Genomic DNA, 16,531 nt, shown 5'->3' with positions numbered 1-16,531 from the left:
CCGCCCGCCTCGGCCTCCCAAAGTGCTGGGATTACAGGCTTGAGCCACCGCGCCCGGCCTATAAGTAATTTTAAAGTATAGGGTCAATCTGTCATTTCCAAAAGTGAAGGAAGTTAGATCAGTCTAATAGGCCCAACGGGTATCACACGAAAGGGAATTTTTTTTTAAGTTTAATCTGGAGCAAAGGTACTGCTATTCAATATCTCAGGGAAACACCTCAGAGTTAAGTTATTATTCCATTTTGGCTACTTAGAGAAAAATCCCCTTAACTTAAAAAATGAAAAATTACCTAACACAGCTTTTCTGGGGGGGAAAAGGTTATTGAAATTGTTCCTGAACATTATGCTATGGCTCATATTTTATACAACTCACAAGTTTTGATGGGCTCAGAGCAGGAAAGGATACTTAAATGAATGTCCTTGAAGAAAATTCACTCTAAGGAAGAAGCTACTATTACTAGTAGAAAACATCTGTGGCTGGACTTAATTTTGGAATTAGGTCCTGTGCTATTTGACCCAATGGATAAATTACACTCAGTTTTGGTTTTTATCAGTTTTCTGAATCAGTGCATCAGCTTTAAAAGTAAACTCTCAATAGGCCTAAATGACTCTAGTCTTTGGTGTCTTTAAGTACTTATCGGGTAACAATTGCAAACATCTAGACCAAACAAACATCTTTGGCAAAATAAAACCCTACAAAAAAAGCACATAAAGCATTTTCCTTTGGCATACAAATTCTAGGATATGTATTCAGCGAAATTCAACACTGACAATGGTTGAATTTGGGAGGGGACTGGAAAGTGATCATGATGTATCTAAAACTAGATAGAGGTTAAATTAAAGCTCCACGACATTGGTCTGGACAATGATTTTTTTTCTTTTTTTTTTTTGGAGATGGTGTCTTGCTCTGTTGCCAGGCTAGAGTGCAGTGGCATGATCTCGGCTCACTGCAACCTCCACCTCCCGGGTTCAAGCAATTCTCCTGCCTCAGCCTCCCAAATAGCTGGGACCACAGGCGCATGCCACCACACTCAGCTAATTTTTGTATTTTTAGTAGAGACGGGGTTTCACCATGTTGGCCAGGATGGTCTCGATCTCTTGACCTCATGATCCGCCCACCTCAGCCTCCCAAAGTGCTAGGATTACAGATGTGAGCCACTGCACCTGGCTGGACAATGATTTTTTTGGACATGAATCCAAAAGCACAGGGAACAAAAGCAAAAATAGACAAATGGAATTACATCAAAGTAAAAAGCTTCTGCACAGTCAAGGAAACAATCAATAGAATGAAGAGACAATCTACAGAATGGGAAAAAATATTTGCAAACCACACATTTGATAAGTGGTTAATATCAAAAATATGTAACGAACTCAGAGGGCTGGGCATGGTGGCTCATGCCTGTAATCCCAGTGCTTTGGGAGGCTGAGGTGGGAAGATCACTTGAGGCCAGGAGCTTGAGATGAGCCTGGGCAGCATAGTGAGATCCCATTGCTACAAAAATTAAAAAGTAAGCTGGGTATGGTGGTGCACACACTCCAGCCTGTGCAATGGAACAAGACCCTGTCTCAAAGCAAAAAAAGGAACTCAAACAACCTAACAGTGAGAAAGCAAATAATCCAATATTAAAAAATGGGCAAAGGGCCCCGGCATGGTGGCTCACGCCTGTAATCCCAGCACTTTGGGAGGCGAGGTGGGAGTATCATGAGGTCAGGAGTTTGAGATCAGCCTGGCCAACATGATGAAACCCCGTCTCTGCTAAAAATACAAAAATTAGCCAGGCATGGTGCCAGGCACCTGTAATCCTAACTACTTGGGAGGCTGAGGCATGAGAATTGCTTGAACCTGGGAGGCAGAGGGGACAGTGAGCCAAGATCGCGCCATTGCATCCAGCCTGGGTGACAGAGCAAGACTCCAACCCAAAAAAAAAAAAAAAAAAAAAAAAAAAAAAAAAAAAGGCAAAGGATCAGAATAGACATTTCTCAAAAGAAGACATACGAACTGCTAACAGATATATGCTGTATATGTAAAAATGCTCAAAATCACTAATCATCAAAGCAATACAATTTATTTAATTTATTTATTTATTTATCTTTTGAGACACAGTCTCACTCTGTTGCCCAGGCTGGAATGCAATGGCACTATCTTGGCTGACTGCAAACTCGGCCTCCTGGGTTCAAGTGATTCTTGTGCCTCAGGCTCCTGAGTAGCTGAGATTACAAGCGTGCGCCACCACGCTCAGCTAATTATTACTATTATTTTTTTTGAGACCGAGTCTTGCTCTTGCTGCCCAGGCTGGAGTGCAGTGGCATGATCTCGGCTCACTGCAACTTTCACCTCCTGGGCTCAAGCGATTCTCCTGCCTCAGCCTCCCGAGTAGCTGGGACTACAGGCATGTGATACCACGCCCAGCTAATTTTTGCACTTTTAGTAGAGATGGAGTTATACCATGTTCACCAGGCTGGTCTCAAACTCCTGACCTCAGGTGATCTGCCCTCCTCGGCCTCCCAAAGTGCTGGGATTACAGGCGTGAGCCATCGTGCCCGGCCAATTTTTGTATTTTTAATAGAGATGGAGTTTCACTATGTTGGCCAGCCTGATCTTGAACTCCTGACCTCAAGTGATCCACTTGCCTCAGCCTCCCAAAGTGTTGGAATTACAGACGTGAGCCACTGCGCCCAGCCCAAAGCAATACAAATTAAAACCACAATAATGGCCAGGTGCGATGGCCCACGCCTGTAATCCCAGCACTTTGGGAGGCCAAGGCGGGTCAGGAGTTCAAGACCAACCTGGCCAAGATGGTGAAACCCTATCTCTACTAAAAATACAAAAAAATTAGCCAGGCGTGGTGGCAGGCACCTGTAATCTCAGCTACTTGGGAGGCTGAGGCAGAGAATTGCTTGAATACGGGAGGTGGAGGTTGCAGTGAGCCAAAATCATGCCACTGCACTCCAGCCTGGGCAACAGAGTGAGGATCCATCTCAAAAACAAAACAACACCACAATAAGATATTACCTCATACCTTTTAGAAGGGCCACTATAAAAAAGATGAAAGGCAACAAGTGTTGGAGAGGGCATGGAGAAAGGGGAATCCTTGCACACTGTTGGTGGGAATGTAAATTAGTACAACCATTATGGAGAACAGTATGGAAGTTCCTTAAAAAATTAAAAATAGAACTAGCTCAGTACATCACAGAGATATTTGCATTCCCATGTGCCCTGCAGCATTATTCACAATAGTCAAGATAGAGATCAACCTAATTGTCCAAAAATGGATAAGGAAAATGTGGTATATATGCACAATGTGGTATATTTTATATATACAATATAAAATACAATTCTGCTTTATATACAATGGAATACTACTCAGCCTTGAAAAAAGAAGGAAATCCTGTCAGTGGTCCCCAGCCTTTTTGGCAACAGGACTGGTTTCAGGATAAAATTGTTCCACCTTAGATCATCAGGCATTAGATTCTCATAAGGAGCATGCAACCGAGACCCCTTGCATGTGCAGTTCACAATAGGGTTCAAGCTCCTGTGAGAATCCAATGCAGCCACGGACCTGACAGGAGACAGAGCTCAGGCGGTGATGCTCGCTTGCCTGGTGTTCACCTCCCGCTATGTGGCCCAATTCCTAAGAGGTGGCGGACTGCTACTGGTCCATGGCTCAGGGGTTGGGGGCCCCAATTTACAACAACATGGATGAACCTAGAGGGTATTATGTTAAGTAAAATAAGCCAGACACAGAAAGGCAAATACCGCATGATTTCACTTATATGTGGAATCTAAAAAAGTTGAACTCATAAGCAGCAAGCAGAATGGTTACCAGGAGCTGAGGAAAAGGGGAGGTGTCCATCAAAGAATGCAAAATTTCAGTTAGATAGAAAGAATAAATTCAAGAGATCTATTGTACAACATGGTGACTATAGCTAATAACAATGTATTGTATTCTTGAAAATTGCTGACTGGGCACAGTGGCTCACACCTGTAATCCCAGCACTTTTGAGAAGCCAAGGTGGGAGGACTGCTTGAGCCCAGGAGTTCAAGACCAATCTGGATAACACATTGAGACCCCCTCTCTACAAAAAATTTTAAAATTAGCCAGGCGAGGTAGCATAGTCCCAGCTACTCGGGAGGCTGCGGTGGGAAGAACACTTGAGCTCAGGAGGTTGAGGCTACAGTGAGCTGTGACAGCATCACTGCACTCCAGCCTGGGTGACAGAGACCCTATCTCAAGAAAAAACAAAAAAGAAAATTGCTAAGAGGTAGATTTTAAGTGTTCTCACCATACACAGAAAAGGTGAGGTAATGTATGCTCAATAGCTCTATGTAGCCGTTCCACAACGTATACATATTTCAAAACAACCTGTTGCACTGGGTAAATATATACAATTTTTACTTGTCAATTAAAATTAATAATAGTAAATGTTGTATCTAAATAATTTGCATAGCTTTTCTTAAAACAAAAATAGAAAATTTGAACTCCTAGCACCTATTTATTCCTTAATATTGGAAAAGTAACATGTGTTAGAGTGAAGCAAGACAGAAATCCATTCTATGCAGGAACCAACGGATCTACCTGGATCTCACCTGAGATACGAGAGAGTCATAACGAAAAGCCTGGATGTTCCAAAAGGAAGATGCCAAGACCCATCAAGGTTAGTACTGGAACTGTAGTGCTGCGTTCAAAGTCAGAGTTCAAAGAATTTGCCTAACAAAGAGCAGGATTAAAGAAAAAACATTTGATCCACTAGGTGGTACAGCCTGTCCCAGGGTTGCGTTCCCAGTGCAGAGCTGTCTGATCTTGTTTTCCTGGGTTTTGCAGGCACTGTGCCCATTGCCTGACACCACCCACCTTTTCTGGTTCTTTCCTTGTACCCCTTTCTTCCATTCACCAGAGCGACATCTAGGATCGATGAGCTGGTATGGCAAAACGAGCCAAGTTGTGGTTGCTAAGCAGGTTTTCAGCAGGCTTCCCAGCCTTGGTCTTGGAGCTTATGATGCTTCCAATTTATTAAGTACACTAAATGATCTTGGTACTACAAAGAATCTGCTATTTCCAGATCAACATTATACAAACAGTGCACTACTGTATTATAGTGTTCCACGACATGCTAAACAGGCGGTTCAAGATGAAAAAGTTCATGCTTGCCATGTTTTAATTCATTGGCACAAGTTATTAATTTTTTCTTTTAATTGTTTTGAAAGAGGGTCTTGATCTGTAAAGGCCGGAGTGCAGGGGTGCAATTATAGCTCACTACAGCCTCAAACTCCTGGGCTCAAGTGATCCTCCTGTCTCAGCCCTCCAAGTAGCTAGGACTACAAGCATGCATTACTATGCCCAGTGAATTTTTTGTTTTTTATTTTGTAGAGAGAGAGTCTCCCTATGTTGCCCAGGCTGATCTTGAACTCCTGGGCTCATGCAATCCTCCCACCTAGGTCTCCCAAAGTGCTGGGATTACAAGTGTAAGCCTCTGCGCCTGGCCTAGTTTTTTTCTTTTCTTTCTTTCTTTTATCTTTTCTCTTTTTTTTGAGATAAAGTCTCACTCTGCCACCTAGGCTGGAGTGCAGTGGCTCAGACATGGCTCAGTACAGCCTCAATCTCCTGGCCTCAAGCGATTCTCCTGCCATAGCCCCTGCTCCTGCCCAAGTAGCTGGGACTACAGGCACATGCCACACATGCCCAGCTAAATTTTATATTTTTTGTAGAGATGGGGTTTTGCCATATTGCCCAGGTTGGTCTCAAACTCAAGGGATCCATCTGCCTTGGCCTCCCAGAGTGCTGGGATTATAGGTATGAGTCACTGCACCCAGGCAATTTTTTTTTTTTTTATAATTTAACCAAAGAATTCAACATTTATTTATTTATTTAAAAAAAATTTTTAGAGATAGGGTCTTACTCTGTTGCCTAGGCTGGAGTGCTGTGGTGAAATGAGAGCTCACTGCAGCCTTGACCTCCTGGGCTTAAGTAATTCTCCTGCCTTAACCTCCCAAGTAGCTGGGACCATATGTGCATGCCACCACACCCAACTAATTAAATTTTATTGTGTGTAAAGATGGGGTCTCCTTATGTTGCCTAGGCTGGTCTCGAACTCCTGGGCTCAAGTGATTCTCCTGCTGTGGCCTCCCAAAGTGCTGGAATCACAGGCATGAGCCATCATGATCAGGCAGAATCCAATTTTTAATGCACATTAAACATGAATTGAAGTTATAATGTCTTAATGGCATTAAAGAATCTATTATTAAATCATTCATCATTTCATGTTTTTCTAAAATGTATTTTAAGCTACTATGTAGTAATGTAGGATTCCATTTACATTATACAGAAAATTCCAGCTAATAACTGCAGAAGTAATGATAAAATAGAAAATCATTGTTCTACAACTTTTTTTTCTTTTCTCTTCTTTTCTTTTTTTTTTTTTTTGAGACAGAGTCTTGCTCTGTTGCCCAGACTAGAGTGCAGTGGTATAATCTCAGCTCACTGCAACTTCTGCCTCCTGGGTTTAAGCAATTCTCCTGCGTCAGCCTCCCTAGTAGCTGGGATTACAGATGCCCACCACCACACCTGGCTAAGTTTTGCAGTTTTAGTAGCGACGGGGTTTTGCCATGTTGGCTAGGCCGGTCTCGAACTCCTGACTTAAGGTGATCTCCCCAACTTGGCCTCCCAAAGTGCTGGAATTACAGGCATGAACCACCACGCCTGGCTGTTTTACAACTTCTAATGAAGTAGCTGACTTAGGCAATGGTCATCAAGGAAGGGTGAAATCACCAGGTGAAAGGCTGATGAGGCCCTTTATCACAAAGGGATCAGACTTTCACCATCAGAACTCATGGGATCAATTTTAGCATTACTAAAAGCAGGACGTCTGGATATTGTTTGCCTTTGTGTATACTATACCACTGTTCCCTCCTCCCCAAAACTGAGCCTCAATCTAATCAAGCCTTTATATCTAACTTCCAGCCTACAGGAAATAGAGAAGACCAATTAACATGTTAAATAACCAAAAGAAGCAATCAGCCAAATCCAGAATGTGGTTTATTTTGAAGAAACCAATCATGACTGACTAGTTTCTTCAAAAAGCCAGTGGAATATTAAAGGATGGGAGAAACTGTTTTAGAATAAAAGAAACTTAAGAAATCTAACAACCAAATACAGTGAGTAATCTTTTTTGGATCTTGATTTGAGAAAAACAACTGTCAAAAACATTTAGTCTTCAGTGAAATCTAAGTATGATCTGAGTGGTATAAGACAATATTAAAGAAGTACTGTTAAATGACTAGGTGCGGTGGCTCACGCATGTAATCCCAGCACTTTGGGAGGCTGAAGAGGGCAGATCACTTGAGGTCAGGAGTTCTAGAACAGCCTGGCCAACATGGTGAAATCTCGTCTGTACAAAACATACAAAAAATTATCTGGGTATGGTGGCGTTTGTCTGTAGTCCCAGCTCCCTGGGAGGCTAAGGCAGGAGAATCACTTGAACCCAGGAAGCGGAGGTTGCAGTGAGCCGAGAACGCGCCAGTGCACTCCAGCCTGGGTGAAAGAGCAAACCTCTGCCTCAAAAATACAGATAAAAATAAAATAAAGATGTGCTGCTAATTACATTACAGTAATGACATTGTGTTATGTAAGCATACTCTTTTTTTGAGATGTATAACTAAAGTACATCAGGGGTAATAGTGAAATGATTTACTTTATAATACCCAAGCAAAACAAAAGGATTGTCGGGGAAAATAGACACACACCAACAGATGAGTGGATGAAACAAGTCTGGCAATGTATTAATGACTGCTGAAGCAGGCAGGACATACAGCAGATCACTGTACTCTCTATTTTTGTGTACATTTGGAAAAGTGAAAATAGCAAAACAAGGAAAAAGGGCTTGTGGGTGGAGATCTAGAACCCAAAACCCACAGGATTTGAGGAATATGTGGGGCAGCAACGATGAAAATGAACCATGGTAGTTATTCTTACCTTAAGAAACAGCCAGAAAAGGGAAGCTCTTATACAAGGGGAGCCACAGGAGAAAGCTTCCGAGAGAAAGTATGTGCTGAAGTCCACAGAATGAGAGAGGAAAGGAAGGCTGCCTTCTAATTTGGGTTCTCTCAGAGGTCTGTGCCCCACCCACGACACGTATGGGGACTATTTCAACTTAGGAAGGAGGAGCAGCCGCAGGTTTGCAAAGGACATTAAGAGAGCCTAATTTGGAAGAGAGCTGCCTATAAGGAGGAGGATTGCTATATAAATGGAACTGGAATATCTCAATTTTATCCTAGAACGTGGCAAGATTAACTTAACTTAAAATGGAAGATAAAGTTACATTATGAACTTACTCAAAGTTTAAAACTGGACATCCAACCCTTAAAGGTAAATAACTTTTTTTTTTTTTTTTTTTTTTTTGAGAACGGAGTCCTCGTCTTGTCCACCACAGGCTGGAGTGCTGTGGCGGGATCTCAGCTCAACTGCAAGCTCGCCTCCCGGGGTTTACGCATTCTCCTGTTCTCAGCCTCCCGAGTACTGGGCTACAGGCGCCCCACGTCGCCCCGGCTAGTTTTTTTGTAGTTTTTTAGTAAGAGACGGGGTTTCACCGTCGTTAGCCAGATGGTCTCGATCTCCTGACCTCGTGATCCCCGTCCGGCCTCCCCAAAGTGCTGGGATTACATATTGAGCCAACCTCCCCGGCCTTTTTTTTTTTTTTTTAAGTGAGACTGCCCTGGAAGCATATCAGCTTGCTTCTAAATTGTAGAGATATAAGCATGTATAATTATTTTTCTCAGTGGAAAAAATGCAGAACTAATCTCCTAAAACCAAGATGCTGAACAGCACTGTCATCATGGTGTGATGGTTAAGACACACACATATATAACACACATACACTCACACACACTCGCACACTCTCACACATAGTGATGGTTAAGACACACACATATATAACACACATACACTCACATTCACACTCACACACTCACACATAGTGATGGTTAAGACACACACATAGTAACACACATACACTCACATTCACACACTCGCACAAACACTCTCACACATACACGTACACATTATTTTAGGCAATGCTATCAATAAAAGTTCATTTGTGTATTTTGGCATCCACGTTTAAATTAAATTCTTATGTGTGAGGCTGGGCACATTGGCTCACGCCTGTGATCCCAGCACTTTAGGAGGCTGAGGCGGGTGGATCACTTGAGCCCACGAGTTTGAGACCAGCCTGGGCAACATGGCGAAACCCTGGCACCACCAAAACTACAAAAATCAGCTGGGTGTTGTGGTTCATGCCTGCAGTCCCACCTACTTGGGAGGCTGAGGCAGGAGGACTGCTTGAGCCCAGAAGGTTGAGCCTGCAGTGAGCCATGATCACGCCACTGCACTCCAGCCTAGGCAACATAGCAAGACCCTGTCTCAAAAAAAAAATCTTATGTGTGTATATCAGAGATTAAGATGGCTATTTTCGCCGGGCGTGGTGGCTCAAGCCTGTAATCCCAGCACTTTGGGAGGCCGAGACGGGCAGATCACGAGGTCAGGAGTTCGAGACCATCCTGGCAAACACGGTGAAACCTCGTCTCTACTAAAAAATACAAAACTAGCCGGGCGAGGTGGTGGCGCCTGTAGTCCCAGCTACTCGGGAGGCTGAGGCAGGAGAATGGCGTAAACCCGGGAGGCGGAGCTTGCAGTGAGCTGAGATCCGGCCACTGCACTCCAGCCTGGGCGACAGAGCGAGACTCCGTCTCAAAAAAAAATAAAATAAAAAAAAATAAAAAAAATAAAATAAGATGGCTATTTTCTCTTTTTTACTTTCATTGTACATATTAAATTAATATACAGTTAATGCCCTAAAATAATTCAAAGCTAGCTGTTAGAGATACCAAGATGAATATAAGAGGACAGAGGAAAAGATACTTGTGCCCCCATTCTCTCAGAATTCACTACAAAACACTAAAGAAAAACAAGAAATGGAAACACTAACTCTATGTGTGGAGAAGCTAAGAGCTAAAGGTGCCTGACTGAGCAGAGTCTCCACACAGGCCACGTGCCCCACGGAACCCTGAGGAGACTCAGGAGCTGGAGGTGCCAGTGTGGCAGAGGCAAGCCTATTCTGTGGGGTAGTTAAACCTTCAGGTCCCGGTCTCTTCTTCCACAACTGTAGGAAAGGAGAGAGTTATTCTTTAGAGAAATTAAGCCAAAGAAGCCCTGGACTGGGAATGCCAAAAATGGCAAAGGGTAGAGATGAGTATGGGAAAAAAACAAGGAAAGTAAATAAAAGTATGCTCACTGTTCACTGTGACCTCACCCCTCAGGTTCCCAGAACATTTGCAGCCTGGCATACTGCCCCTTACCCCAGCCTCAGCCCCAGCAGGAAACCGGGAAATCTTTCTCTAGAAAAAATGCGCAACCCTAAAGGGAAAGATCTATAGACATGAAATAAGAGGGCTCGTCGGTGAAAAAGGCAGTTCATCCTCCAACCACCTTTTAGTGAGGCAAACTAGATTCCATGCCCTGTCCATGGATTAGGTACTCCCAGTCCGCTTTGGAGTACCTAAATTGTACAAAGCAATAGACAGCCAAGGGTCACCAGACACCTGAGAAAATGGAAACCATGCAAGGCGTAGAAGGAAAAAACTCAACAGCAACCACAAAACTGTGTAATTAAGAATTCCAGAAAGATAAGAAAAACATATTACATAAAAAACAAGAACAGTATGTTCCTTCAAAAAGGACAATCAGAGAAAGGCTCTTGGAAATTAAAAAAGGAAGTAAAAATTTAAAAAATTAATACAAGGGTGAAAAGGTTAGGAAATCTCTCAAGAAGCACACCCAAAATACAGGAAGACAGATAATGGGATAACTCATTTAATTAATTAGTGCTTACCTTATTATGCATCAAATGAGTATATATTACTAATTCATTAGAGTGATTATTAAGGTAAATACTGATTTCACTAGAAGGAGTGATAAAATCACATTAGGAAGATTAAGAGATAACAGAACTAAATGCGTGTCTACCATAAGAGGAAGTCAACTGATAGTTTCTAACATCAAAGAATCAAGAGAGTAGAATAGAGTTATTATTCAGAATTATGGAAGAAGTGCAACGCTGAAAAGTTGTAAGTGGTAGTCTCTGGGCATAGGACCAAACGCTTGGAAAGAAGTGAGATGGGATTGTTTTAGTACTATGTGCCTTAAAAACTATATGCATATAGCCTATTTTGATAAAGGATAATGTAAAAAAGATCAATATGACTATATTCCTGTTCTTAAGGAGTTTATACTGTTGAAAAAAACATGCAAAACAACAACGATAGGAGCATGCAATAAATGGTCTCTCAGAAGCACAGAGGATCCTCTATCTCAGGCAAACAAGGAAGGTTTCCAAGCAAAGGGGATACTTGAACTGGGGTTTTAAACGTTGAAAATGAGTTAACTGGTTAGAGAAGGGCTGACAGGTGTTGCTTCTGACACATGTAAGTTTTCTTTCTAACACACAAATCATAGCATTCTATAAACATAATTTTGAACCTGGCTTTTTTTACTTAACACATCTTGGGAATGTTTCTTCTTATAAAACCTACTTCTTATTAAAAACAAAACAAAATGCTGCTGCTTACAAAAAATTCAACAGTAGAAAACTTTCAAAATAAAAGTTAAAATTCTGCCTTGGCCCCCCACTCCTACTTCCCAAGGATAAGCACTTTAAAATACATGTATAGGTAAATACTATTGAACACAATTGAATGTAAAAATACAAAGTTCTGTATGTTTACTATATCTCTCACACATACTTGTTTATACATATAAACTACATTTATATTCCTTAACGTCTCTTAAAGTCAAGGATTCTGTGATAAGAAATATTAAGAAGTCTCCCTTGTATCAACTTACCGACACAGTCACAGCACTCGTCCCAAAGGGCCCCAAGACACAGCATGCACTCCTTACAGCAGGAGCAATTGCCTTCGCCCGGCCGGCACTGGCAGAGCTCCTAGAAACAAGACAGATGTTAAACTTCAAATTCCAAATAACTATATAGAAAACGGTTACTTTTTAAGCAAAAAACCCTGCCATATTTGCATTTACAGTAATGTATTCTTGACATAATTTTTTATTCAACATTATTAACTATTCATCAGAACATAAATATCTACAATGTTACATAGATTTTTTTGGACACATTCAGTGAACGTACTTTGAATGCTTTAACCTTATTTTGAAATAAGGAAAATATTTTATTTTATAACCCATTACTTGACTACCCACACCACCCTAACGAATAATTCAGTACAAGAACAAAACATGCTTCTCAGCTATTATATTCATTGCCCCAATTTAAACAAATAGCCAACTTGTAGGGTTTCTCAATATGTAAAATGTGAGTAAAAGAAATTTGGAAATTCTATTTTTATTGTTCCATGATACAGAAAACAGTGTGCTCGGTATGGTAGATTATTTACAAAGAAGGTGGCAATTATTTCCCTCTCTAGAATTATTTCCCTCTCTAGGTCTCCCCTCTTTGCAACGCAGCTTCGCAGTTCCTCTGATCAAGGGACAGGGTCAATGTCTAGACCTCTTGAATTTAGGTGATCCTGAGATTCACTCTGGTCAACAAGAGTTTGGTGGATATGACAGTATGTCACTTCTGAGTTCAGGCCTCAAGAAGCCTTGAGTGCATCCACTGTTTCTCTTAGGACTTTGCCCAGCTGCCATGTGAAGCCAGGACATAGCCATGTGGACAAGTCAGTCCACCTGGGCCATCCTAGATCAGCCAGCTTCCAATACACCAGCAGCTGCCAACAGACACAGGAATAAGGCCAGAAAACCACCTAGCTGATCCAGGCTCATATTGTCAACCCACAGAAACAAGAGCTAAATAAATGGCTATTGTTTTAACCCACTAAACTTTAGGGTGGTTTGTCACTCCACAAGAGCTAAGATAGCTTGCTCTGTACATGAAGTTCTAAAGCAATTCCTTTAGTGCTTGCCCCTGCCCTCCCCTTGCCATCTGACTGCCACTCCTGAATAAACCCAACTGAAATGGAAATTCTGTAGCCACCACTGATTACTTGCTTTCCCTGGTTTAAGACACCATATATATTTATAAGAAAAACATTAATATTTTATTATTTTGGTAGAAATAACTTAAGACAAAACTGATTTTACTCTCAGGCTTAGAAGGAATTTCACAGGTCAACAAAACCATCCTTCCATCTAACACCTGAATCGCTTCTATAATGTTCCATCAACATATGGCCATTGCAGCCCACAGCTGACAAGGAACTTAATAATCCAAAATAGCCTGTCCCAATCTTATAAAGTTTTAAGTGTTTTGTTTTGTTGAACTGAAGCCTGATTCCCGGAAGCCAGGTCCTTAAGACCCCCTCCTCCAAATATAATTTATCTTCAACAAAGCCATTCTAATTTTTCATGGCACCCGCCCTGGACAGTTTAGAATGTCTGCCCTGCTTGGCTGCCACCTGCCTTTGATTCCCACCCTGTCTGTCTGCAGCTCTGTTTTGAGCTATATGACCTTTTTTCTCCCTGGCTACCAATAATTGGAACAGAGGTAAAAAACAGACTGTAGCTGGTCAATCAGATTGTCTTCCAAGATTTTGGAAGTAAGACACAGATAATTGTTAATCTCTGTTGGAACTTGAACTAGGGGATGATACAAAGCTGGGGCTGGGGAGGCCATTTCAAAATAAGAGGTAAAAAATTATCCTGTGGCCCCCCATTCCTATTTTCCAAAGATAAGCACTATGACATTCATGATCACAAGGAGAAAAGAAGGGAGAGAAGAAGCCATTCGGATTCCTAATAATGCTCTAGTTCTTGGTTCTAGTGCCAACTGCACTTCCTGTTCTTAGAGATACTGTTATTAGTTGGAGATATTCTTCACTGAGATATTCTTACCAACTGGAGTAGGCTTTAGTTATCTCCAACCAAAAAAGCCCTGTTTAAAACAAAATGATTTCTATTTTTATTCCCCCATGTCCTCATTTTAGATCAAATACTTCCATGGTTTCTTCACTTGTTCCCCATGACATGATGTTAACCCTGCCATTAGCTTTGTCATTAGGTGAAAGTGTGGTAATCCTAAATCATCGTCATCCCCATCCCCTCCCCTCCCCTGCTCCCCTCCTCTTCCTTATGGCATAATGTAACTAGCCAAGAAGGAGAGAATCCTGCTTACCTCCTTGATTGTGAACACTAGTTTTTAAAATTAAAGGAGCCTAAAATTTGTTTGTTTGGGGTAGCAATATGCTGTCAGCAACTGTGCTACTTTCAAACCATTCCAACAAATCATTTCAGTAAGATTTTAAAAATCTGAGACCTAATGGAATGCTATTGATATGCATGTTTTAAAAAATTAACTAGTGCAATGTAACTATTATTTCTCATTTCTGTACCTCAATACTGTGCTTTTAAAATGTAAACACAGGTCATAATATTTATCCCTATTAAATATTTCTACACTATTGGAGTCAGCCCGTTATTCTAATATGACATTTTTTGCAGCACTGATTTTAATTCCTTGGGTTTTGTTGTTGTTGTCTCCAAAAGTCCCCTTGCTAACTATACAGCACTTTCAAGAATCAACACTTGTGCTATTATCTAACTAATTCATTAGTTTGATATGAGCGTATATGTGTGACCTAATATATGCACACTGTAATATTTTAGTACTGCAGAATTTTGTACACTCAGGCTGCATTCATGTGACATAGACATTAGGTAACTTTGCTGGGCCTATAAGAAAGAGAGGGACTGAAAGGGCAGGGACTTAATGAGAAGTATAGCTGCTTCATCACAAAACTGGTAACGCCTGATTCAGACAAGCTCCAACTTAGCTGGCAATGTAGAAAAACAGAATTGCTAAAGCTATACTTTGTCTTTGGAGTAAAAGAACATTTTCTGAGTACATACTTTTAGAAACAGCATCAGATAAGAATACTAAAATCTTTTTTTTTTTTTTTTTAGATTTATAAAGGTTAGTACTTAGTCACAAGAAACAAAGCTTTTTAAAAAATTTTAATTTACATTATGTGTATAAAATATCCTTTTACTATCTTAGTTGCTTATACAGGTTGAGTATTCCTTATCTGAAATGCTGGGTACCAAAAGTGTTTTGGATTTTGAGTTTATTTGGATTTTGTAATATTTGCACTATACCAGCTGAGCATCCCGTATCCAAAAATCTAAAGTCTTTCAATGAGCATTTCCTTTGATGTCATGTCGATGCTCAGAAAGTTTCCGATTTGGGAGCATTCTGGAGTTCAGATTTTTGGATTTGGAATGCTCAACCTGTATTTACATTATTGACTAAACTAACTCAGGAGAAACAAACTAGAAAAGTAACAAATTTATTCAAAGTCTCTCCTTTTTCTGCAGCTTCCAAATGGTAGCTTGCTAAATGAATTACTGTATATTATGTCAAATAATTTTTAAAAATGAATGTCAATGTAACGGCTTCCATTAGAGAAATCTGAGTCTGTGAGGTATTCATTATGCCTTTTACTGTCAGGTATTTGTGAAGTGTTTTAAACTAGAATGAAAAGGTGGGTGAGACTGAGGTTACTGTGAACAAATGTTGTTTTAACAAAACGTTGTTAAAAACATTAACAAATATAGTTTTAACAAAAGTTAAAACTAACAGCCTATTTAAAAGTTGCTTGAACTTGCCCAGGTTATCTAGTTCTTTAGATTAAATGTATTTCACACCCTCTTAATAGATGCCTGTCCTGCACTTTTACATACTGGTATAAGAGAGTAATATGCTGTAGTCATATGCTTACTGCTTTATAATTTAGTGATAGAATACAATGTGAAAAGCTATGGTAGGGAGAAACGAGGGAAATGACAGAGATAAGCTTTCATTACTGTACTATTAAAGAGACAAAAATTGAGTTTAAGACTTTAATGGTAAAAACTACTATTAAAACTTGTTGGACACCAAACAACAATATCCTGGCTAATATTGGCTAATATTTTCCTTTCTTTCTACCTTACTACAGAAAAGACTAAAAAACCTTCGTCTTAATAAAGCAGAAATTTAATCACCATAAATTAAGAAATGTTCATAATTTGGGTAAATGAGCCTTCACATACAACAAATACTCTCTATTCTTCATAACTCACGTCAGCCTTCTTTTCAGGAGATTGGCAAATAAGAAAAATAAGCTCCTCAAACCGACCTTTTGAAAACAGAGTTAGTGGCCAGGCGCAGTGGCTCACACCTATAATCCCAACACTTTGGGAGGCTGAGGAGGGCGGATCACAAGGTCAGGAGATCAAGACCATCCTGGCTAACATGGTGAAACCCCGTCTCAACTAAAAAAAAAAAATACAAAAAAATTAGCCAGGCGTGGTGGCAGGTGCCTGTAGTCCCAGCTACTTGGGAGGCTGAGGCAAGAGAATGGCGTGAACCCCGGAGGCAGAGCTTGCAGTGAGCTTGCAGTGAGCTGAGATCGTGCCACTGCACTCCAACCTGGGAGACAGAGCCAGACTCTGTCTCAAAAAAAAAAAAAA

The 16,531-nt window shown here is 40.8% G+C and overlaps 1 protein-coding gene across 2 annotated transcripts in view; it reads right to left on the bottom strand.

Moving 5' to 3' along the window:
- TWSG1 (twisted gastrulation BMP signaling modulator 1) overlaps window positions 1–16,531 on the bottom strand; it is a 123,571-nt gene that overhangs the window by 81,892 nt on the left and 25,148 nt on the right. For both annotated transcript variants that reach the window (XR_001883935.1, XM_017864696.1), the window contains exon 3: window positions 11,891–11,990. Coding sequence is in view for 1 of the 2 variants with exons in the window: in XM_017864696.1 (XP_017720185.1) it covers window positions 11,891–11,990 (100 nt within the window). In the remaining variant the exon portion in view is untranslated. The remainder of the gene's footprint in view (window positions 1–11,890; window positions 11,991–16,531) is intronic.

The sequence above is a fragment of the Rhinopithecus bieti genome, unplaced genomic scaffold, assembly GCF_001698545.2.
Source record: "Rhinopithecus bieti isolate Rb0 unplaced genomic scaffold, ASM169854v2 scaffold_73682, whole genome shotgun sequence".
NCBI classification, from domain to species: Eukaryota; Metazoa; Chordata; class Mammalia; order Primates; family Cercopithecidae; genus Rhinopithecus; species Rhinopithecus bieti.
The sequence above is the reverse complement of the archived record's forward strand: the minus strand, read 5'-3'. Positions and strand labels throughout refer to the sequence as shown.